This window comes from Helicoverpa armigera, chromosome 31 (genome assembly GCF_030705265.1).
Source record: "Helicoverpa armigera isolate CAAS_96S chromosome 31, ASM3070526v1, whole genome shotgun sequence".
Lineage (NCBI taxonomy): Eukaryota > Metazoa > Arthropoda > Insecta > Lepidoptera > Noctuidae > Helicoverpa > Helicoverpa armigera.
This window is the reverse complement of record NC_087150.1, coordinates 3,356,939-3,380,951: the sequence shown is the minus strand read 5'-3', so window position 1 is coordinate 3,380,951 and position 24,013 is coordinate 3,356,939. Positions and strand designations below refer to the sequence as shown.

At 37.1% G+C, this 24,013-nt stretch overlaps 2 protein-coding genes across 6 annotated transcripts; one reads left to right on the top strand and one right to left on the bottom strand.

Moving 5' to 3' along the window:
* Nucleotides 1-435: 435 nt before the first annotated feature.
* On the bottom strand, nucleotides 436-15,644 carry LOC110382110 (WASH complex subunit 2). Of its 5 annotated transcripts, none has more exons than XM_064043327.1 (14): nucleotides 15,397-15,644; nucleotides 14,331-14,474; nucleotides 13,777-13,890; nucleotides 13,005-13,129; nucleotides 12,236-12,415; nucleotides 11,140-11,667; nucleotides 9,664-10,352; nucleotides 9,043-9,175; nucleotides 8,466-8,566; nucleotides 7,803-7,977; nucleotides 6,389-6,521; nucleotides 4,685-4,757; nucleotides 3,948-4,078; nucleotides 436-3,172 (listed from the first exon to the last, which is right to left on the bottom strand). In XM_064043327.1, exons 2-14 carry the CDS (start codon nucleotides 14,448-14,450, stop codon nucleotides 3,041-3,043), a joined length of 2,634 nt encoding a protein of 877 aa, XP_063899397.1. In that variant the 5' UTR covers nucleotides 14,451-14,474; nucleotides 15,397-15,644; the 3' UTR covers nucleotides 436-3,040. The 5 variants fall into 5 exon arrangements, with proteins under 5 accessions (XP_063899397.1, XP_063899399.1, XP_063899398.1 ...); XM_064043329.1 differs by having other exon boundaries at nucleotides 14,331-14,471; XM_064043328.1 differs by having other exon boundaries at nucleotides 15,420-15,644.
* Nucleotides 15,645-16,040: 396 nt separating this feature from the next.
* On the top strand, nucleotides 16,041-22,715 carry LOC110382115 (histone chaperone asf1). The gene is made up of 2 exons (XM_021342603.3): nucleotides 16,041-16,959; nucleotides 18,837-22,715. Exon 1 carries the CDS (start codon nucleotides 16,308-16,310, stop codon nucleotides 16,956-16,958), a length of 651 nt encoding a protein of 216 aa, XP_021198278.1. The 5' UTR covers nucleotides 16,041-16,307; the 3' UTR covers nucleotide 16,959; nucleotides 18,837-22,715.
* The last annotated feature ends 1,298 nt before the right edge of the window (nucleotides 22,716-24,013 follow it).

Genomic DNA, 24,013 nt, shown 5'->3' with positions numbered 1-24,013 from the left:
TTTAATCAAAATAAACTACTTCAATTGTTCAAAATAATTGATTTTTGTCTTATTTTAAAAAAGAGTTTTGAAATCAAAATTCCTATCAAGATTGTATATCTTTAGTTACGTGCCTTCTCAAATGGAGTACAGAAATATTAGTTGTATGATTAACTGCATTTAACAAAAAGTCCATAACCAATAAAAAAATGTTCCATATACTTACATGTTCTACTAAGAATAACAAAAGAATTTGCTTAGCAAGTGTCATGAAAGGATATGCCTATTTCACCTGTGGGACAAAAAAAAATAAATAATAATTTGCAGACTACTGTTATTACAAACTTTTTTTTCATAGAGAATTCTTCCTCAAAAATAAATGTAATATCATATTCATGAAAACGGGCGGTTGGCTTAACCCGTTGTATGTAGAGCGAGGATATATGCGAGACACAATTGTTTTTCTATTGATTTACAATTAACGACATACAAACAGTTACAATACAAATATGAGTACTGAAAAACTGGTATAGTTATCGGCACGAATCTTGAGCTCTGACCTACATCTGCGCAGAAGTAATTTATTGGGTCACTTTTGTGGTATGAAGTGTGGCGCAGGGGCGGGCTAAAGCGGTGATTGGCCCGCAGTGCATCGCGTCATAGCCGTCACTCGGGATTGGTTCTTTGCTAATAAATCACCTCTGCACAGATGTAGGTCAGAGCTCAAGATTCGTGCCGATAACCATATAGATAATTGAATTCTGAAAATTAAATAAATTTGGTTAAATACGGATAAGATTTAAAATAATTAATTAAATTACACTATAAAAAGATCATATAAAATACCTATATTAATATATGTATATACAAGTTATCACATTAAACATTGCTTTTTTTATTTACTCGAATCAAATTATATTACATAATTTACAAAATTTTATTAATGTTTAGGTACTACAAAAAATAAACTATACATGTACTTGAAATATATGTATGAATATTATAAACGGGAAAAAATATTTATAGAAGCCAGTAAATATGACAACCAGTCTTACCAAGGAGTATCGGGTTGCCCGGGTAACTGGGTTGAGGAGGTCAGATAGGCAGTCGCTCCATGTGGCACACTGGTACTCAGCTGCACACGGTTAGACTGGAAGCCGACCCCAATATAGTTGGTCAAAGCAGATGATTACTTAACAAGTGGTTACATTTTTTGAGATTTTTTAAAGATAAAATAAGTCTTATTTTAATCAGAAAAATAATATGAACACGAACCTTAATTTATAAGAAAATAAACATCCAAACGTTTATACTTATTATCAACTGGTCAAAAAAGTTCTATCAAAATCTGTATAGTCAAAGTGTAAAAATGTAAATATTAAAAAAAGCGACTAAAAGTTATCTATCACTAATCATTAAATAACTTTGCCGTTGTGAAGTTAGCCATATACGCACTATTATATTCCCGCGGTGTCGCCCGTTTTCCGTGGGAACTACTGCCCATACCGAGATAAAATATAGCCTATGTTACTCGGGAAGAGTGTAGCTTTCCAACAGTGAAAGAATTTTCTAATCGGTTCCCTAGTTTCGGAACCTTTACGGTACATACAAACAAACAAAAAAATGATCCCTTTTTATAATATTAGTGCAGATAGAAGCTAACTCTGCCGGGGCTGCGCGATTGTTCGCGCGAGTTGCCGCGGCGCTGGTACATAATAGGCCTACGACGGAACACGACGGTGTTTAGTCAGTAAGAGTCTGACACTCCCTCACCGCTGCTAACCCACAGCGGGAGAGGTCATTTGATGATTTTTGACGTCGCTAAAAAAAAAAGAAGATAAAAACTAATTTCACAACGGCATCGTTTTTTGATGTGAACTCTACAAAACTACTTACATAGAAAAAATATTTATATGTGTGTTTATACAAAAATTGATCCCTTATTATATTCTAACAGGCCATAGCCGTCAGTCAAAATGGATGTCAAAAGTTACAGTTTTTGTTATCACAAATATTTTTGCATTTCTGTGCAAAAAGACGTTTATTTCTGTTGGCGCTATATTTATAGAATAGTAGATAAATGGGCAATCCAGTGAAGCCAAAAAAAATATATCAGTTGAGATACTTTTTCATTTGCGAGCAAATATACGCTTGCTTGCTTCTTTGAATTAAAAATCGGTATTTGTGTATTTTTTTGATTTTGATCATAGAACATTAAAAGCCTTTTTCAAAATATCCCGGGCTAATACAGGCCTTTAAAGTGCCTGTGTTTTGGACAAAAACTACATACTATATAGTTATCTGTCACGCATTGCTAATTTATCTATCGGATTTATAATTCTATGGTATTCACTATAACAAATACATAAATAAGAGTGGGTTGCACCATTTAACTATAACGATAACCAATACACTGTCAAATCGTAAATTTCAAATATAGTTAGTAAAGGGCTGGTTATAGCTATGTTTTAAATCGTACAAATTTCCCAAGTAAAAATAAATTTCGTAGGTAGAGTAGGATGAGATATAATAAAAATATGTATAGTTAACGGCACGGATAAAGAGCTCTCGACGGAAGAGTGGGGATCGCTTTGCGCACTGTACACAAGGCAATAAACCAATAAATCACTTCTGCAGGTGAAGGTCAGGGCTCAATATCCTTGCCGATGATTATAATATTCGCATGTTACCTAAGAAAAGACTATTTTACGAGAAAAGTACAGATCAACATATGTATATTATTATTTCAGATTAATTTATATAATTTGATATTTGTGCGATAAAGACAGCAAATTTTCAGAAACAATTCTAACAATATTTCGAACTATGTATTATTATTATTTCGAGCAAAACCAGTCTTACCAAGACAAATTAGGTTGCCCGGGTAACTGGGTTGAGGGGATCAGATAGGGCAGTCGCTCCTTGTGGCACACTGGTACTCAGCTACATCCGGTTAGACTGGAAGCCGACCCCAACATAGTTGGGAAAAGGCTAGGTAGATGATATTTCGAGCAAAAAGCCTCTAGGTTCGAGTAATTTTGAGATTATTGAATATTAGATTTTATCTCATGCCTATTAAGCTCTTATTTGCTTTGAGTGCCGAACGTAGTTTTTTCACAAAAGCTGATGGTTGTATTAGTATCGACACTTCAGTACCATGTCTGCTAAGTCGATTCATATCGTCCTCTCCACCCTGTAAAAATAATAAATTAATTATAATCTGGTCAAAATAGATATAAAAGTAGTGGTCAAATAACAAAAATTCCCGGAAAGCTGAATTTTAGTAGAGAGCTTAGGTTTATCATTATAAAAAAAATATTAAAAGTCTCCATCGATCCCATGTGTGCGTCAAAAGTTATTCGATGTCAAATGTCAACATTTTAGGTTTTTTTTCAGCATCAGACCAAGGTTGATATATAGATAGCACTGACCTCTATATTTATATATAGATAGAGGTCAGTGATAGATCTTCAAATTTTCTACAAAAATGAGATTAACAATTTTCTCAATAATGTTAACATTTTTGAGATATCGCGATTCAAAGAATATGACATACATAGAACACGGCGTGGGCGAAACCGCGGTCGGAAATTTAGTATGTTATAAAATAAACAAATATTCCATTTATTTAATAAAATACCATTTTAACATGTATTTAATACATTGTCATCGGCAGGTGCCATAGTTCCCGTAGTTTTCCTATTCCTAGTCCATTAGCATCCCATCACAATAGCCCAAGTAGTTTTCATCCACAGTTAGCAATAGTTTAGCACAGAACCGGGGATTGTCCTTGGGTACGTTTCTATAGTGTATACAGGGATAATCGTCTGTTTTGTGTCACCATTTCATTAAAGTTGTCTCAAAAGGGCTTCAGCGTGTTGGCTTCGGCCCCACGTTCGCCTCCCAAAAATCCGGGACTCCGTAGTCCCGAGGTCTGGAAGAGACATACAATAGTAAGAAAAACTCACGCTAATCAAATTAACAGGTCTGTTATTGATCTCGGTGACGGCCCACGCTCCGGGCGGCGGTACACCCGCGCGGCTGCACGCACCGCCTGGCGTTGCTTGCGTTATATTGCACTCGTTGTCTAGTCGTAAACCTAGGAAGATGAACAAAATTATTGAGATTGTATCAAAATAGTAAATAAGTTGTATATATGTAATGACTAATGACAGGTACGGTTTTACATGTGACAGATATAGAAGAAGTCATTATAATAAAAATAGCAGCCTTACTTATAAAAATCCGGAAATGAAAAATCAGCTGGTAAAGATCCAGCCATTTTGTTAATTAACAGGTTAAACAAGGGCGTGAGGCTACTTAATTTGACAGCTCATTTAAGACATTGCTAAGCAAGTGATTTACTTAAGCCACGTTTATAAGTAAGATTTTTTCTTAAACATTAAAAAAACACACTTAAACATTTTCTTATATATTAAGTATAACTTATTAATTAATTCACATTTATAAGTAAGACTGTAGTTCTATTAAGAACTAGCAATTAGTACTTCTATTAAGAAGTCAAACGAACGGTTGCTGGGAACAAATAAGGACGGAACGGAATCGGGGGCTGTCTTTTGTAAATTTGAACTTTAAAAAGTGCTGAATTTCAGCCTATTTTGAATCTTGATTTTGATTTTCGACCAAAATATTTATTCATAAACCCCAACATAGTTGGGAAAATGCTCAGGAGATGATTACATACCTAAAGGTTCTTGGTCCCTCTTGTTGATGACGTACATTTTGCCAAGCGGTACACGATGAAATAATATATCCACCTGAAACATAATTAAAAGTCAATTAAAGTAAATGCTTTAACTGGTAGTGAGAAATACAAAATTAAATGGTTTTTTAAGAGTATATATGAGGCGTGAGCTGAACATTCGAGATAATAATATACCTCTATGTAATTTTCGTTTTACTCCAAGAGTTATTACAATTCAAATGTAATTTTTTGATAAACTTTTAAAAATAAAATGGGTATTTGTGACGAGTTCCTGTGTTTCGGAGGGCACGTTAAATTGGAAGGTCCCGGCTGTCATTTGAACATTTTTGGCAGTACGGAGGGTCAGAAGCCAGAAACTCTGGCTACCAGTCTAATGAAGAAGTATTGGCTTGCCTAAGCAACTGTAGGTCAGATAGGCAGTCGCTCCATGGTGTCATACTGGTACTCAGCTGCACGCGGTTAGACTGGAAGCCGACCACAACATAGTTGGGAAAAGGCTTAGGAGATTTTTGTTACATCCATTAAAATCTACAATAAATTACCAGAATACATAAAAAACACTGAATCTAATAATATATTTACCAATAAACTAAAACGATTTCTCTTAGATAAAAGCTACTACACAATTGACGAATATTTCAAAGATAAATACCAACTAGGGAAACTAGGATAACTGGAATAAACAAGCAGTACTTAATATATCAATTTATTTACCTTACTTACCGTGCAATACCTTTAATTAGATTCTTACTATTGAGTCATAAATAAAAAAAACTACAGCTAATTTATAAATAAATATAAATAAATAAAATAATTAATAACGATTAATACATAATATAGAATATTTATAATACGAATATAAATAATATAAACTAAATATAAATAAATAATATAAACGAATATAAATTTAATAAATAAGTAAAATGTAAATAAATCTACACAGAAATAATACCTACTCAAATATCTAAATATAATAAGATTTTCTACATTTAATTCAATATAATTATGTTTAAAAAGCGCTCTTCGTCCTCTCCTCTAAAAACTAACATTGCTGTGCCCGACAGGGTCCATAATTGTTTCTTTTAATTTTACCCACCAGCCTGTACACATTATGGAATGCAATAAAGTTATTGAGTATTGAGTATTGAGTATTGAGATGATAATACGGGTCGACCCACGGTGAACAAAATGACTAGCAGAGATGTGATATTTTTTTATGGAACGCGCCCATTATTTCCAAAATAAAATCACCAATCAATTAAAACCAATCTGTGAAAGTCTGTCTTCTCGTTGAAAATCAGCGCTGAGGCTTTTCCCGTATAGGGTCTCAGCATTATGCTGAGCGAGGGCCGTTTCACGCGGGTGTGACACATACTTAATCGTATTTCTAATAATTATAATTCGTCTTTTTTATTTCGATTTTTTTGTATTTTTTTTTTGTAAGTCACTGTGTCACACGCATGAATAAACGTATTTCATTTCATTCATTTCATTTCAAAGATTAGTTTTGATTTGATAAGGAACCCGAACGCCTCGTTAGTTCTTATCTGGTAACTGATCACGTCTACAGGACGTTACGCTGACCTACAAAAGGCGCTATCTTTCCTTCGTCCGTAGGTCGACCTCAAGCATGTTAAAAAGACTACTTATTTACAAATGCCTTAAGCTATACTATAATCTTACCGTATGTCCACTAGCAGTAGTAATAACTCTGGTAGCATGTGCGGCGTCTCTCGGAGCCCTGCCGGCCACGGCCGCCACGCGGTCACCCGCCCGCCCCGACCAGCGGCAGCCCCAAGCACCCCACCATGCTATCCTGTACATATAATATGTATATAAATAATGCCGGGACACCTTTTCACACACGGTTGGTTAGTCCCACGGTAAGTTATTAATTAACTTGTGTTATGGGTGCTAACACAACTGATAAACTACATAGAGCTACACATATACATATTTATTTATAAATACATATTATAACACCCAGGCCACGACCAACAAGCATGCTCATCACACAAATGTCGACCGAACCGGGAATCGAACCCGGGACCTCAGATTCGGCAGTCCGGCTTGGTGACCATTGCGCCATAGAGGTCGTCGTATATGTTTATTTATTCTATACTGGTAGAACAAAAACTATATACTAAGCCTAAAACAAAAACAAAATATTAATAACAAGAAGCCGACCCCAACATAAATTACTATTAACAACCAGGTCAAAATAGACATAAAAGTAGTGGTCAAATAACAAAAATTCCCGGAAAGCTGAATTTTGGTGGAAACAAATCTTATTATTCAATTATAAATCGTAACATTTAGGAGAAAACTGTTGATGCCATTTTTGTAGAAAATTTTAAGATCTACAACTTTGGTCTGATGTTTTTTTTTATGAAACTTACAGTTTTCGAAAATAAACAAAAAACCTAAAATTTGACATTTTACCTCGAATAACTTTTGACGCACACATGAGATCGATGGGGACTTTTAATATTTTATTTATAATAAACTCAGATTTCCGGGAATTTTTGTTATTTCAAATGTCTATTTTGACTGAGCTATGACGAAATCCAGAACAATATCGACATTTTTGTCAGTTCAGTGAACTCGTAAGGAGGATTTTAGTTATAATTTAGATTAGATTTACAAATAATTGGGAGAAGGCTCGGAACAAAAACAATATAGGACAAGAAAGACAACTTTTGGATATAAATAAACTGTCCAATATGCAGAAAGTAGTCCCCCAAGGCAGCGAGATAAAATATAGCCGATATGACTCGGGGACAGTCCAGCTTCTAACAGTAAAGGAATTTTTAAATTCGGAACCCAAAAAACTGAAAGAAATTTAGTTATTTTAACGTTTGTAATATTTTTTTATATCTATAAAAATAAAACTCACCAAACTCGATCGATAAATATAAGTAGAGAATAAAACCACGAGATACATATTTACATAAAATTTAGGTAGAAATACATATTTACATCAAATCTCTTCAAAAGGGAGTTTGTTGCGTCATTTCTTCCCAGCAAAAACACGGCTATCTTATGTTATTTTGACTTTCAAAAAGTGCTTTTTTAAATTATTTCGACTTTTACTCACCACACTTGATTAACATAGTCAACGAACACGGGCCGCGTGCTAGCGGAGACGGCGGCGGGCAACGCGGCTCCGCGCCGCTGCTCCGCGCGGAACGCGCACACTTGTCGCGCGCGGAGCGGCGTGAGGCGGGCGTCAGTGTGTGGCGGGCCGGTGTAGTGTTGCCACGTATCTGGTGCTGACAATTATTCTCTTATATATAAAAATGAATTGCAGTCTAATTATAGTTATCGGCACGGATATTGAGCCCTGACCTTCACCTGCGCAGAAGCGATTTATTGGTTTATTGCCTTATGTGTACAGTACGCAAAGCGATCCCCACGCTTCCGCCCAGAGCTCAATATCCGTGCCGATAACTATACACGAAAATGAATTGCTGTTCGTTAGTACTCGAGAATGGCTGGTCCGATTTGTTTTTTTTTTGGTTTTAAAATGTTTGTCATGTATGTTGTTGCAATTTTCAACGTGTTAAGAATTTGCTCTCCTCTCCGAGCCGGACTGTCTGAACGGACTCTTACCAACTAGTCGTATCAAGTTGCACAAGTAACTGGGTTGAGAAGATCAGATAGGCTGTCGATCCTTGTGGCACACTGGTACTCAGCTGCATCCGGTTAGACTGGAAGCCGACGCCAACATAGTTGGGAAAAGGCTCGGGAAAAGACTTACCATTGCTAAGAGAGCTACTTCTTCTTCTAGTTGAGTCTACCCTAACTTCCGGTCTAGATCTATGCACCACTTTCACTGGAGAACTGACATTTGATGAACTCCTGCAAAAATACATTTTAGTACCATTAGGCAAAACATAGCGGACTACGTTTTTATGATAAGATCCTCATGTAATTATCATCAATTCAATTCGAATATTTATATGCTAGAATATGGTATATGGTATATGGTACACATCATCATCATCTCAGGCATAGGACGTCCACTGCTGAACATAGGCCTCCCCCTTAGATCTCCACAGATATTATAAATGTGAAAGTAACTCTGTCTGTCTTTTCTTCACGCCTAAACTATCGAACCAATTTGTGTGAAATTTTGTATCGACATAGTTTGGAACTTGAGAAAAGACATAGGATAGTTTTTGTGATGTTTTACAAAAAAAATATAAAACTAAAAAATAAAATTTATTCCGGACATATAGCGCCTTCTATTGGTCGAACCAATAATCTACCGGAAGTCACTATTCCACGCGAACGAAGTCGCGGGCAAAAGCTAGTATATAAAATAAATAGCTAACCTTTCCTGATCATCCTGTCGAGTAGGACTTTCTTTCTTCAATCCAATAGATTTGAGTCTAGTCAGCAAAGATAGCTCGGTCAACCCTCGCTTCCAAATCGGCTTATTTTGAATATTACTCTGTTCTGAATTTTCTGAAACAAACAATTATAAGTAAAATGAGACCCTTCGTTTTAACCGACTTTTCAAAAAGGAGGTATTGTATTCAGATGTAGACTTATTGTTTATCATTTCTGTAGTTTACCGATCGTGTCAGATTGTCGTCCCATCGCGCTATGAGAGTGAAGGAATAGTGAGTGCACCTGTGTCCGAGCAAATGTGCGTGCACTATAATATGTCCTGCGCAGCTGACTGATCTCCTTATATGAGAACAGTTGCCGTGGCCGAAGTCGGCCGTGGACGCCATTATTGCTTTTTAGTTGGAAAAACACTATATACATGAAATACATAATAATAATAAGTCATTCGATAATCGTCGGTTTTGTGTCACCATTTCATTAAAGTTGTCTCAAAAGAGCTTCAGCGTGTTGGCTTCGGCCCCACGTTCGCCTCCCAAAAATCCGGGACTCTGTAGTCCCGAGGTCAGAAAGAGACATACATATATAATAAGTAAAATACTTACCAATCTTAATTTCTCTTTTCGGACTAGAATTCTGTATTCTTCTAGGAGCAATCTCCCTCGGTCTAACATTGCTATCATACGCATTTTGACTCCTAGACCGTTCTACCGATCTTAACCGGTTAATAGGTTCATTTGTTACAGAGCTAACTTGAACCCTACTTGAATCACCGTTGCAATTAACTTCAGGGTTAACACTAACTGTATTAGCATTATTATTACTTAAAAACAAATATTCATAAGTTGAATCTCCGACTTCTAAATTCGGTAGCGAAGATTTCCGACTTTTTTCGACACTCTTCAACTTTTTAACAGGCAAAGGCGACGGTTTAGAATTCGAAGTGGACGCCATACACAATCTTTCGTACAATTCTTCCGACTTCGGAGTCGGAAAAGTCGACTGAGTCGGAAAAGTCGGAAATTCTGAGTCGTTTGCGCCTGTTAAATTAACAGTTGTAGTTAGGCTTAAATGTCCATAATCTGAGTCGTTTTTTGAAAATGTCGTTCCGTACTCATTTTGTTCTGTATTTACTATATTAACGAAATTCGGATTTGGGGGGTCGGTTATTGTTAATTTTTGCTTGAATTCGAAGTCGAAAACATCCGTTTCCGGTCCCATTACGGGTATAGCTGTGTGCGGAGGTTCCTTATTTGAAACTTGTATCACTGTAATGTTTGTTGCTGGGTGATTACTGAAAAAGAGAAAAAATATTATAGCATAATTATTATTATCAAAGCAAAAAAAACATAAAAATCATTGTAATTAATAACCTTTTTATATAAAATTAACTATGATATTCTCAGGCTTTAGAAGTTTAAACTATCCTTGTATAAAAGATTTGATCTCATTAGGTCCAGTAATTTAGGCGAGCAAGCGTGACAAAGATATATAAATAAACAAAATAAATGTTTTTAATTATATTGAAGGTCCATTAAGTTAGGTTCAAAGTTACTTTCCCAATATTGGTGATCACATTTTTATATATTACTAGCTTCCGCCCGCGGCTTCGCCCGCGTCATGTTCGGTTATATCGCGTTTAAAAGAGATTTCTTCAAAAGTCCGGGATAAAAACTATCCTATATTCTTTCTCAAGTTCAACTCTATCTCTGTACCAAATTTTATTAAAATCAGTTCAGTGGTTTAGACGTGAAAGCGTAACAGACAGACAGAGTTACTTTCGCTTTTATAATTTTACTAGGGATTAAGATTAAGAAAGTCAAATCATTTATTTAACGTAGGCCTTTACAAGCACTTATGAACGTCAAAAATTATAAATAGGTTTGATTCTAGTTGCCCATTCCAAAAGTAGCTTCCTATGGAGAAGAACGGGCAAGAAACTCCATGGTTACTCTTTTTAATTATGTGAAAGTATAAATAAACTAGCCATTCCTGCGGTTCCACACGCCTCTTGAAAGAACTTTCTGCACTCATATAAAAATAGAATACAGGCTAGTTAAAAGAAAACAATTAGAACGTACCTGCCACTATCAACAACGCCATCTTTCTCCCCATTACTAACCAGAACCGTCTGTCTAAACTCACTTTCTTCTTCATCACAAAGTCTGTCAATCTCTTTGAAAAATTCTTCATCGCTATCCGTAACACTTTTCCTTTTAAAAATCGAGTCATCCAAACATATATTTTGCCCACATATCTTTGCTAAACTTCTCGGTTCCACTTTAGCTTGACTCGTACTAGGTAGGGAAGAAAATGGAGAATCCCAATTAGAAATGTCTATATTTTCTTGGTCAGAATTCTGGGGAAGTTCTGTGGGTTCGATCCGGTTGGGTTCGTTTCGATTGGGTTCTATTCTGGTTGGTTCGATGCGTGGTTCTATTCGAGGGGCGTCGATCCGGCAGGGTTCGTTTCTAGTTGGTTCAACTCGATTGGGTTCGATCCGGTTGGGTTCGACTCGCGTGGGTTCGTTTCTGGTTGGTTCGACGCGAGTAGGTTCGTTTCGAGAAGCCTCAGGTGCTGGTCTTGTAGTTATTTCTATGCCGGGTACTCTGAAAAAAGAAAAGAATTATGATGAGCATGTGTTTATTATTTGTCACTAGCTTCATTCAGTGTTCACAGTGTGTAAAAAGTAGCCTATAGCTAAATCGATAAATGGGTTATCTCTGAAATATAATATCGATTATAGCCAGAGCTTTCTTAGATTAACTGATTGTAGATTCATTCGGCAAAACTCAGTATCTTTACGACCTGTCCTATAAAAGTTAGGCCGGTGTTCTAAGTGTCCTTTATCCTATTCTATTTAATTTATCCTACCTGTCAGGTGGTGTAGGCTCTAGAACTCCTGTCAGTATAGAGCCTGTCCTGTAAATCCTAGGCAGTAGTTCTACCTGTCCTGTTCACGTTGGCAGTAGTTGTAGCTGTCCTGTTGGTACCTGTGAGGCGGTGTGGGCGGCAGACACGTTCTCTCTTTGACCCAGTATTTATAGTACCTGTCCTGTTCACGTTGGCAGTAGTTCTAAGTGTCCTGTTACCAAGTATCTTTACAAACTGTCCTGTTAAAGCTAGACAGTAGTTCTAAGTGTCCTGTTCCTAGAGTATCTTTAGAAACTGTCCTACCTGTGAGGCGGTGTGGGCGGTGTGGGGGGCAGCGGGGAGGTGGGGTCTCTGGCGGCGGCGCGGGGGGCCGGCACTGGGGGCGGAGCTGGGGCTGCACAGTACACGTTCTCGCCGGGACTTAGGATTTTTAGTTCGTGGAGTGTATTGCGGAGGGTGGTCACCCAGTCTTGCATTGATTCCCTGTGGACAAAGTTTGTATGATAAAAATACTTGTCTGTTTTTTGGGGAAGTCATCAAATGACCCCTCCTTGTGGGTGCAGCGTGAGGGAGTGTCAGACTCTTACTGACTAAACCCCACCATGTTCCTTCTTAAGCCCTTTATGTACCAGCGCCGCGGAAACTCCCGCGAACAATCCCGCAGCCCCGGTTTATAAGACCAGTACTTTTGCATTTTGGCAGAATCCATTTTGATGCGGTTTTCAGCGTAGTTTTTTTCAGACTTAGGAGAGGGTTAGATATATTATTGAAGTTGGTTTTATTTTTTTGGAAAAACTTTTTTAAGTTCAAAACTTTTCGATTAATAGCGTAGCTCATAGCATGCATAGGCGGCCATTTAACATCTTTGGCAGTCGTTACTCGGGTAGTTAGAAGCTAGTAAGTCTGACAACCAGTCTTACCTAGGAGTACCGGGTTGCGCGGGTAACTGGGTTGAGTGGGGTCAGATAGGCAGTCGCTTCTTGTGGCACACTGGTACTCAGCTACATCCGGTTAGACTGGAAGCCAACCCCAACATAGTTGAGAAAAGACTAGGCAGATGATGATTACTCACCAATCAGGCGCGAGCATTCTCACGGCCCCACTATCGGTATCCACTAGGAAATCATACTGATCACCGGCGCGGGGTGTCACACTGGCAGTCACGTGACGAGCGCCACTTAAACACGCTCGCCATACCTGTAAATGATAGATTGTGGACAATCAATGTTAGTAAAAATTCCTACAAAATATTATAAATGCAAAAGTAACTGTCTGTCTGTCTGTTACGCTTTCACGTCTAAATCACACAACTGATTTTAATAAAATTTGGAACAGAGATGGACTTGACCTTGAGAAAGAACATAGGATAGTTTTTATCCCGGATTTTTTAAGAGTCCTTTTGGAACGAACCCGACGCGGGCGTAGCCGCGGGCGGAAGCTAGTATTCCATAAATATATACTACTATTCATATTATAAACCTTGAAGAGTTTGGTTCTTTGTTTGAACACGCTAATCTTAGGAAGTACTGGTCCAATTTGAAAAATTCTTAATCTCTCTTTGAAAAGTTCTCTCTAAGGAGATCAGCCAACTCACACAGCAAAGAACACAGTCTCATAGCCCGATGGGACGGCAATCCGTCACGATCGGAGAAAGATCACAATCAGAACCAAGTGCTCCAATACATAGGTGTATCAATGAAAAATCGCCTCCAGGCTGCTTTGTGAAAGTTTCTTAAAACCCATACAAAATTCATAGTAAACACTTGTTTTAATTAATCACCCATATATGTATACAAATAAATTAACTAGAAAACTACATTTATACTATGTTGTTGGCTACTTACCGGTGCATGGGTCATAGTAGCCGGACAGCTAGCTTCAGGATATTGTTCTAAATAAGGAGTTCTGCCGTTATGCACACATAGCTGGGTCCACATTGGTTTCAAAGGCACTGTTTTCTGAAATTAACATGGATTGATTTTAGTTATTTTTGCAGTGAAAGACTTTGTGATACCTATAGAGTATTTGAGTAGGCACGTAACTAGTGGTAAATAATCTTCAGAAATAAATTAAATATTGTCTTTATTTTCTCTCCTACCAGTACTTGAGATTGTAATAGTTTTCAATTGATATTTACATGTATGTGTTAGGGGGAAACTCACCCCTGGGCCTCGGTCCAAATTACATGACATAAAAACAGTTGGGAAAATCATGCAGGCCAGATTACCACAAGAAATAGTCGAGTCTTACCTAGGGGTATTGGGTTATCCCAGTAACTAGATTGAGAAGATCAGATAGGCAGGCACTCCGTGCACACCGGTACTCAGCTGCATCCAGTTAGACTGGAAGCTGACCCCAACATAGTTCGGAAAAGGCTAGGCAGGTGATTATTACATACCTTACTACTTAAGGGTCTAAGTTTACTGCTCCCAGTGTCATTCGGTATCCGTTTAAGATATGCATTCTTTTGTATTTCCCGATAATAGACCGGTCCTTCTCTCTCGTCTCTGGACGCCATATTGTTTTAGTTGTCATTCAGCTGCTAAAAATAAAAAGTACATTGAACAATGTAAGTTTGTGATTCTTTTTTTAAATCTAGTAAATTCATTCGGATGAAACTTAGTAGTAATATAGCTTATACAAATAATATAGCTAATAAAGTCAAGATTGTTACCCTTTTAGACAAAAACTCCTTAATGAATTGTGATATATGCTATTTTGATAAACTTGAAAATAGCATGTAGACTACTTTTTATCCAAGTCTGGGAACTTGTTTGTAAGAAATTATGCATGGATGTGTGTTTGATACTTCTTCATGCAAAAAATACTAAACAGATTTCAATGAAACTTTGCAGTAACATAGCTTATATTCTAGAACAACTTGTAGACTACTTTTTATCCAGCTGCGGGAAGTTGTTACCTCAGGATACAGTTAAAACCGCGGGAGGAAGCTAACTAATTAATAATTTTAACTTGCACACTTGTGAAATAATGCGAATTTGTATGCTAGTGAGCAGTTTAACCTACTGAAATTAATTATGCAAGTTACCTTGACGTTTTAAACAAAGCAGAGCTCATTAAAACAATACTTGGACCAGAAAATGCGAAGTTTCAGCGCTAATTAGCAGAGCGCAATAAGTTTGAAACTAATTGAGCAGTTACATGACCGTTAAAGCTAGTATATGCAGGCTACGATCAACAATTGACGCTCAAATTAATAGCGGGGGGCATACGGGACGTGAACAACTATGACTCAGTATAAAAATATGTATAGCCATCCTTAAAAAGACAAATGATTGTCAACGACATGACCTAAAAGGATACGCGTGAAAACTTTCGATTTACACACAATGTAGATGTGCAACCCGGAAATTCTCACATATATGACGTAGGTAAGGTTGTAATGCAGTCGTTAAATAACAATTATGTGTACAAACGTAAAAGAGAGCGCAAAAAATGATTACCTTTTTATAACTGTGGTACTTACACCTTTCTCTTTGGTTTAATAGTTGATTTTATCGTTTGACCTTCATATTATATTGTTGGTCCGACGGTGAAAGGTATGACAGTGTTGCTGGGATAATTATAGCCTTTTGTTTTATATCACAATAACACATTTAAACAAATATTTGACGAAAACATGCACAATGAACACAAAGCACAGACGCCATATTTATTATTCATCATGACATTTGGGCTGAAAATGTTGTCTTTATGAAAATTTAAATATTGTGATAAGAACACGGTCTAAATTTATATAATTTTAGTTTTGTAGTTTCAGATATTTTATTTTGTAATTTGTAAAATAAATTGAAGAAAAACATATTTTCTGCAATATCCATTTACGTTCACAGTCATAGACAAAACCGTATAGCAAAGATAAGGATGATAATATAGTAATTGGCAACATCAATCAAAATTTATCTTTGTCTATGTCAGTCTATTTGTCATTTTGTGGGTGCTAAATTGATGAAAAACTAATAGAAAACTTCGGAAAATGTAAGTTTTTATTTATTTATTGTATCGGCAATGAAGGGCTTGTTCGAGCTGCCGTATAGAATTACTTTTCCAAACAAAAGATATTAATTTTAAAGCCTTAATTTTTGATTATCATCTTCGCTGTCAAAGTTCTTCAACTTTTTAATTTTAGTACGTGTCATTTCCACCGCGGCGCTGCCTTCCATAGTTATTTTGATCACGTGACTATTTTCAACCGCCAAAATTATTGTCATTTTTTCGCCGACCTACAGAATTTGCCGTCGTTACGAGAAAACGGTTATTTTCCACATTATTTCGGACTAATTAGCGCTAGAAGTGGTCGAAAACGTGTGCTAGACATTTGTTTGAAGTGAATCAATATTAAAATCGTGTAATCATGGCAAAAGTGCACATAACCAATGTTGTTGTATTGGACAATCCGAGTCCTTTTCTCAACCCTTTCCAATTCGAGTTAACGTTCGAATGTATCGAAGAACTAAAGGAAGACTTAGAATGGAAGATGATATACGTTGGTTCAGCAGAAACAGAGGAACACGATCAAGTATTAGACACGATTTACGTAGGACCTATACCAGAAGGCAGACACATGTTCGTATTTCAAGCCCCACCGCCGGACGTCACTCGAATTCCAGAAAACGATGCTTTGGGCGTCACAGTGGTGCTGCTAACATGTTCATACAGAGGCCAAGAGTTCGTTAGAGTAGGTTATTTCATTAATAACGAGTATTCAGAATCGGAGCCGGAGTTGCGTGAAAATCCCCCTGCCAAGCCTCAATTTGACAAAGTAGTGAGGAATATACTCGCTTCTGAGCCTAGAGTGACTAGATTTAAGATTAATTGGGCAGAACCTGACGCGGCGGCAGCTACAGACTCCGGAGACGGGAATTTAGAAACTACGCATGCACCTAGTAATGATTCTTATGGAGCCTCGTTTAATGCTGATAGTCAGATCAGTGGTATTGAGTTCCAAGGAAGTTTGAGTGGTTACGGAGATAATTCAAATTCTATAGCCCCTATGGAGTGCTGAGGTGAGACTTTCCTTTGTTTTTTTCATTGTTTTTTAGTGTTAAGAAGCTTTAGTACTTTGTCTACCTGTGTGGTGACTAGGTATATGAGTAGCCTTATGGTAAAGCTGTTTTGATAAATTGATGTCTGACCAGGCTGTATCATATGAACTGTGATAGTTAGATGATAAAATTTGCACAGGTGACTTATATCTTTTGCTGATATATCAACAAATACTAAAAAGTAGTATAAAAATTTAGTTTTAACTGGCCCCCATGCAGCAAACATGAATTTTTGGCTATTTTATACACTATCAAACAACACAACCCTTGGTTTGCCAGTCACACTTGGCCGATTTCACTGAGTGGTTTTGTTTGCAGAGGACCTTATTCTATGGCATAAAAAATTCTCTTGTAGACATGTCCAAACTTGTTTGCACAGAAAATTTTCCACTCACAATAATGAGTCATTCCTTGAAAGTCATCAAGTTCATCTTTAACCTTAAGTTATTAGTTATAATTGTACTGTCCGTTCTTCACGGTTTCTCCCACTTACTTAACACTAGAAGGGCCAGGCTTCTTGCTATACAATCAAAGACTGCTGCGGTCTATTCATATACAATATATTGTTATATTTATATTTTTTTAAATATAATATATTTAGCTTAAGAATAGCAAATAAGGAAAAGTCACAAAATATGAAAAGAAACAGACATAGTTTGTGAAATATTTAACAATGAAATTGCCTTGCCACCAATCTGACTGCCGTCTTTCTTGTGTTAAGTTGCTAGATTTAATTATACTGTCCGTTCCTCACGGCTTGAAGGAACTCGCTTTCTTAATTAATTACTTCCTGGACCCGGATAATTAATACTTAAGAACCCTCAATAGCTGCCCGGGTAACTGGGTTGAGGAGGTTAGATAGGACAGTTGCTCCTTGTAAAGCACTGGTACTCAGCTAGATTCGGTTAGGCTGGAAGCTGACCCCAACATGGCTCGGAGGATGAAACCCATAATAGTATAATAATATCCTGTATAAATGGGCTAGTTAACAATGAAAGAATTATTCTACATGGTCCAGTAGTTTTTGAGATTAGTACATTCAAAGAAACTTCAGATTTATAATATTTGTATAGATTTTGTTATGAGAGCTTTTAATGACCACTTTATCATGCAGGTTCTGTGGTCCTAATTAATTACTTCCTGCACCCGGATAATTAATACTTAAGAACCCTCAATAGCTGCCCGGGTAACTGGGCTGAGGAGGTCAGATAGGGCAGTCGCTCCGTGTAAAGCACTGGTACTCAGCTGCATCCGGTTAGACTGGAAGCCGACCCTAACATAGTTGGGAATAGACTAGGCAGATCTGAAAAGTCATATATTGACATAATAATCCTACCGATGGCATTTTCAGTCATCTTTATAAATAGCTCCGTCTATAAATAACAATTACAGTATCAGATAATAAAGGTTAATAAAACTTGAGGTTTTAATACTAAAGAGGCATAGACAAGGATAATACTTAATATTTAAAGTTGATAATGAATCTCCTTGGAACATTACTTTCTAAAGGATAATATTATTAGTCAGTTGCCAGAAAAGAGTAGAAAAGTTAGTTTTGTTTTCCTGTGTCTATGAAACTATACTTGCTATCTATGCTTATATAATAAAGAGGAAGCATTTTTTGTTTGTAAGTAACCTAAAGGCGCCGACTACTGAACCAATTTGAAAAATTCTTTCACTGGTTGAAAAGCTACGCTATTACCGTGTAACATAGGCTATATTTTATCTGGATATAGAGAGAAGTTCCCACGGGATGCAAATGAAACTGCGAGAATATAGCAAGTATTTCTATTATAAACTATTAATAGTTTTATCATCCTATTTATTTTTTGTTTCAGATTACCAAATATTAGAGCTGATGGAATATCTGCAGAAGATGAAGTGACTAAACACTTTGTGATTGGACTCGTAATCTTGTATAGTGTACACAAATGGACTGACAATTTTAAACAGTCTGAAGTTACTATTTAATAGACACCTATTTCTTTATAAGCTTAGAGCTCTGCCTCATTAAGACGCCATGGCGACGTTGCCGGCTACGTATCCAAGCAGTTAATATTGAAAAGTATTGTACCTAACTCACTTGGCGACGGTTTGGCAACGTCACCAAATTGGAAGCGTGGCCACGAGCTACAGTTCTCTACGTGGCTTCTAGATACTCTGGCAGCTTGGCGACTATGCCACGGATGCCACTATAATGTACATGGCACAGTGCACCTCGCTCACTCAGTCGCCAGTGTGGTCGCCAGTCAGCGTGCCATTTCTTCAGCGATGACGTAAGCAATTGACTGTCGAAACGCCATGGCCACTCGACTTGGCGACATTTGAATGCCAGAAGTAGCCAGATAGGGGCCGCTGGCGACGTCGCCATGGCGTGCTAGTGAGGCAGAGCTCTTATTTCTTTATAAGCTAAAAACTCTGCCTCATTAAGACGCCATGGCGACGTCGCCAGCGGCGCAGGTCTGGGTACCTCTGGCATCCGAAGGTCGCCAAGTCGAGTGGCCATGGCGTTTCGACAGTTAGTTCGTTTACGTCATCAAGAATGGATGTAGAAGAAAACGTCCAAAATGGCGGCTGACTGGCGACTGAGGGTCCGTTCAGATAGACCGGGTCGGAGAGCAGAGCAAATTCCTAACACGTTGAAAATTGAGTACTTATTATTTGAAGTAAGGTTTATTTTTGCATGCGCACTGCTTTTTTCATTGAGAATGCTCGAATGCGCTCGGTGTGAAATAATAAGAGGGCTCCGATCGTGTATTTTTTCTTGACGTTTGGCTCCGATTGCATGCTCTTTAATGCTCGCGCAGCCGATCGGCTCCGGTCTGTGTGAAAAGAAAAATGCGCGCCGATGTATCCGACCCGGTCTATCTGAACGGACCCTGAGTGAGCGAGGTGCACTTTACCGTGTTCCATTTTTTTTTTAATATGCTCTTATCTTTTCTTTTTTAAGGCTTTTTGATTTATAATTACCTATTGGGTGTCTGATTTTTCTGTATATGTGTTGATTGCTGTAGTTGTTCAAATTATAACTTATACGGTTGGCATATTTTTTTCTTTGAGTATAATAATTTGAAAACCACTGTATATTTGAAGTGAAAACTTGATATATCTCCTAATGTTTCTATATTAGTTTATTTCTTTGTATCTTTCTTGCATGCTTAATTTGTGTGAACAAAATTTATTTCAAGAATAGTTATCGGCACGAATCTTGAGCTCTGACCTTCACCTACAGAAGTAATTTAATGGGTCCTTTTTGTGGTATAAAGTGAGGAGCGGGGGCGAGCTGAAGCGGTGATTGGCCCGCAGCGCATCGCGTCATAGCCGTCACTCGGGATTGGTTCTTTGCTAATAAATCACTTCTGTGCAGATGCAGGTCAGAGCTCAAGATTCGTGCCGATAACTATATTTTCTTAACTATATTTTTGTATGTATCTTCATTTCAAGTTTTTATTGAATAGTAACTTTATTGACTGTCTAAAGAATTTGTATTTTTGTGATTAATTAAGCTTATTATGTTAATTAGGAGTTGTTAGCTTAATTTTAATAGTACAATAGAAAATTTAAAAGGTTAGGTTAGAAGACCTAAGCGGAGCGAGAAATTGTCTTCAGTTTGGTTTTTACACAAGAAATATCATTACAATCTAGCTGAATAAATTATTTTATAGCAAATTAACTATTTTATTTTATCTATACAATTTGTGAAAAAGTACGAAATTATTTTCAAATAAAAATAATAGCTTCAGTGCGAGTCCACAGCTAGCATGTGTTCGCGCGGCGGTTGCAGTGTCGCGGACATGTTAGTAATGTTCGCGCGCAATGTGTTACTGTTTGCTACAGCGAGTACACCACGACATATAGACGTGTTCGTCAAATTACCGCATAAAGAGAATCTCGTATTTTCTTATTCTTCTTTTGTGCTTTTAGATATACAGTACAATTTTATTTTCTTTATAATAAATATCCAGTCGCTCCGCTTATGTTATGAGCGCTAACTTATGCGTGTTTTACCTACCTAAACAATATTAAGACAAAGAGTAGAAAACTTAAAAACAGTGACAAGGCAATAATCCGAGTAAAATATAAATATGTATGTATGATTATGATTTAGCGGTATAAAAGTAAAATAAACGTGATTTTTTCCTAACTAATGTTATAATTGCAACAGTGTGTTAGTTATTCAAAATGTACCTAATATTTATAGATTAGATAACGACCGTTTCCCATATTCTATCTATCTGTAGAATTTCCTTACTAGAGATATAATTTTCACATTAAACAGATGGGTAGATAGAATATTAGGGACGACTGTTAAGGTTGTTACAGATACCGGCACGGATATTGGGCTCTCGGCGGAAGAGTGGGGATCGCTTTGCGCACCCGTACGCATAAGGCAATAAGGCAGTAAATCGCTTCTGCGCAGGTGAAGGTCATGGCTCGATATCCGTGCCGATAACTGTACATGGTACATTTTCTTTGTGTCTGGGAAGTAGTCATCCCAAGGATGCGGGTGAAACTGCGGGCAACTGCTAGTAAATAGTAATGAGATATTTAACAAATAATTTATGAGATATACTACTGGTAAGACGGTTTGACCTACGTCCCGGGAGAACCACTTCTCGAGTAAAAATTTCTCACAGTTCGATCGATATGTATACCGAATTTCACTCATAGGAGTGCTGTAAGTTTTGTGCAATTGACAGCTGTCAATTGTCAAGGGAAAATTGCATTTTGTATTGACTGACAAAACTTTCAATTGCACCAAAAAACGGTCAGACTATAAATCGGTTCAATAGTTATCCCGAACAGACATTTTTTTTTATTTTGTGTGCTGATTAGCAAATAGCATGTGTTTCTAAATTATGTATTTATGAACGATACGATATTAGGTATTTAAGACAAAATGCAGGCATTACTGTATATGTGCTTTTTAGATAAAAGTGTTTTGTTTCCACTGTAGGATGTCAAACAAATTAATTTTCCAATTTGATTGTATTTTAACCGATTTCCCAAAAATGGGAAGGTTCTCCATTTAGACGTTTGTGTTTTTTTATTTACATAGCATGTAATAAATCTAGTTTTTATACTGTATAGTACAAATTCTGTTTTTGAAAGTTCGAACTAAACCTATCTCATGGGTATAGCAAGTACGCTCGACTCATGTTAAGATTTTTTTAGTTTTTAGCACCTACAGTCAACTTCAGGTCAGTGGTAACAGTTTTATAAGAAAATCGTACTTATTACTATTGAGTTAAGGTGCATGACAGTTACCACTGATGTGCAGTCTACCGTACGTGTCAGAGTGCAAATGTTTTTCAATAAACTTTTGCTATTTACACGTAAAACCAATTTGACGTCCTCCAATGGAAACAAAATCGTAATTTAATATTCTTAGGCGAGATTCCACTAAAATTGTTCGCGCACATTTGCTCGCGAACAAATGTGTCCACAGCTAGCATGTGTTCGCGCGGCGTTTGCAGTGTCGCGGACATGTTAGTAATGTTTGCGCGCAATGTGTTGCTGTTTGCTACAGCGAGTACACCACGAGATACATGCGTGTGAGTCACAATGCTGCACTCCGGTGGAATCTTGCCTTAACGTTGATAGCTGAATATATCGAAAAATTGTAAATGGTTGTAAATAATTTGTACTCTCAATAATGTATTTACGTTAAAAATAACATAACTTAATAATTAATAAATATTTTAGTTTTAATAACATTGGTTTTGTTTTATTTGACTCGATAACTAAACTCCATTTTATTTCGCTAAATAACCGACTTCCCAAAAAGGAGGAGGTTTAGAAGATCTTTTTATTCCAGCATAGACAATCTTGATATTAATATGCGTAATGAATCTAAGGTAGGTAACTAATTTAACCATGTTCCAAGGATCGTAGCGTCATGAAAATTGACGCTAGACGAAGATAATGAACTGGAACTTCATGATGGACCATCGTATCATAGCTGTGTTTGGACTCGTTAGAATGAGAAATCTTGTAATAATTTTTACACACATTTATGAAGTTGTGATTTTTAAATATAATGTTACCAGCTTACAGATATCCAAAACCGAACCCCTTATATCAAAAAGGATCAATAGAATCCACGTATTTATCAAAATGACGGATTCATATTTTAAACCCGCTGACCTTTCATTAAAACGTGGGTGGTTGAAGCGTGGGTAAAATCGTTACTGTGTAGGAATATACATACGGTGAAAATCTGTATTTATTATAAGGAAAATATGTTGATATTTGTAGGATTATACCTGTATAATAAAATAAACTGCCTAGCGTCGGCGTTTTTACTCGTCTCCCGTGGGAAATACTTCTCGCGCCCGGGTAAAACGTACATTTGTTCTGGTATCTAGGTTGAGGAGGTCTTTTTTTTTTTAATATTTACATGGGGGAGAAAGGGTAACACTTATGGTATGTCTGCGCCTTTCTCCTGACTGGTTTTGGGTTGGGGAGGTATTGTGGAGGGGTTTTAGATGTTGTGGGTAGTTTGAGGAGGAATATGTTTTATCAATTATATAATATATACATACATAATAAAGTTGAGGAGGTCAGATAGGCAGTCGCTCCTTGAAAAACACTGGTACTCAGCTGCATTCGGTTAGACTGGAAGCCAACCCCAACATGGTTGGGAAAAGGCTCGGCAGGCAGGCAGCGTTTAACCGTTGTCATCCGTATCCCGTGGGAACTTCTGCCCGGGATAAAATACAACCTATGTTACTCGGGAAGAGTGTAGCTTTTCTTTCAAGTCTGTTCTGTAGTTTCGAAGCCTTAATTCACACACAAACAAAATTTTATCCTCTTTATTATATTATTACAATGTAGCTGTTGTCCGTAGTTTCTCCCGCGTTCCGGGAGAACTTTTATACCCGAGAAAACTAGTCTATGTTGATTGGGGATAGTCCGGCTCCCAATAGTGAAAAAATAATCTAATTGTTTCAGTGGTTTGAGAGCTTTGGGTACCACCTAAGAAAATTTCAGCTGTCTATCGCGATTCATAAGA

Coding starts and splice junctions, on each gene's coding strand:
- LOC110382110 (XM_064043327.1), bottom strand. CDS start 14,450: ATGGCGTCCAGAGACGAGAGAGAAGGACCGGTCTATTATCGGGAAATA. Junction 13,130..13,776: donor CTACTATGACCCATGCACCG/GTAAGTAGCCAA, acceptor TATCATTTACAG/GTATGGCGAGCGTGTTTAAG. Junction 8,567..9,042: donor CGACAGGATGATCAGGAAAG/GTTAGCTATTTA, acceptor GTATTTTTGCAG/GAGTTCATCAAATGTCAGTT.
- LOC110382115 (XM_021342603.3), top strand. CDS start 16,308: ATGGCAAAAGTGCACATAACCAATGTTGTTGTATTGGACAATCCGAGT.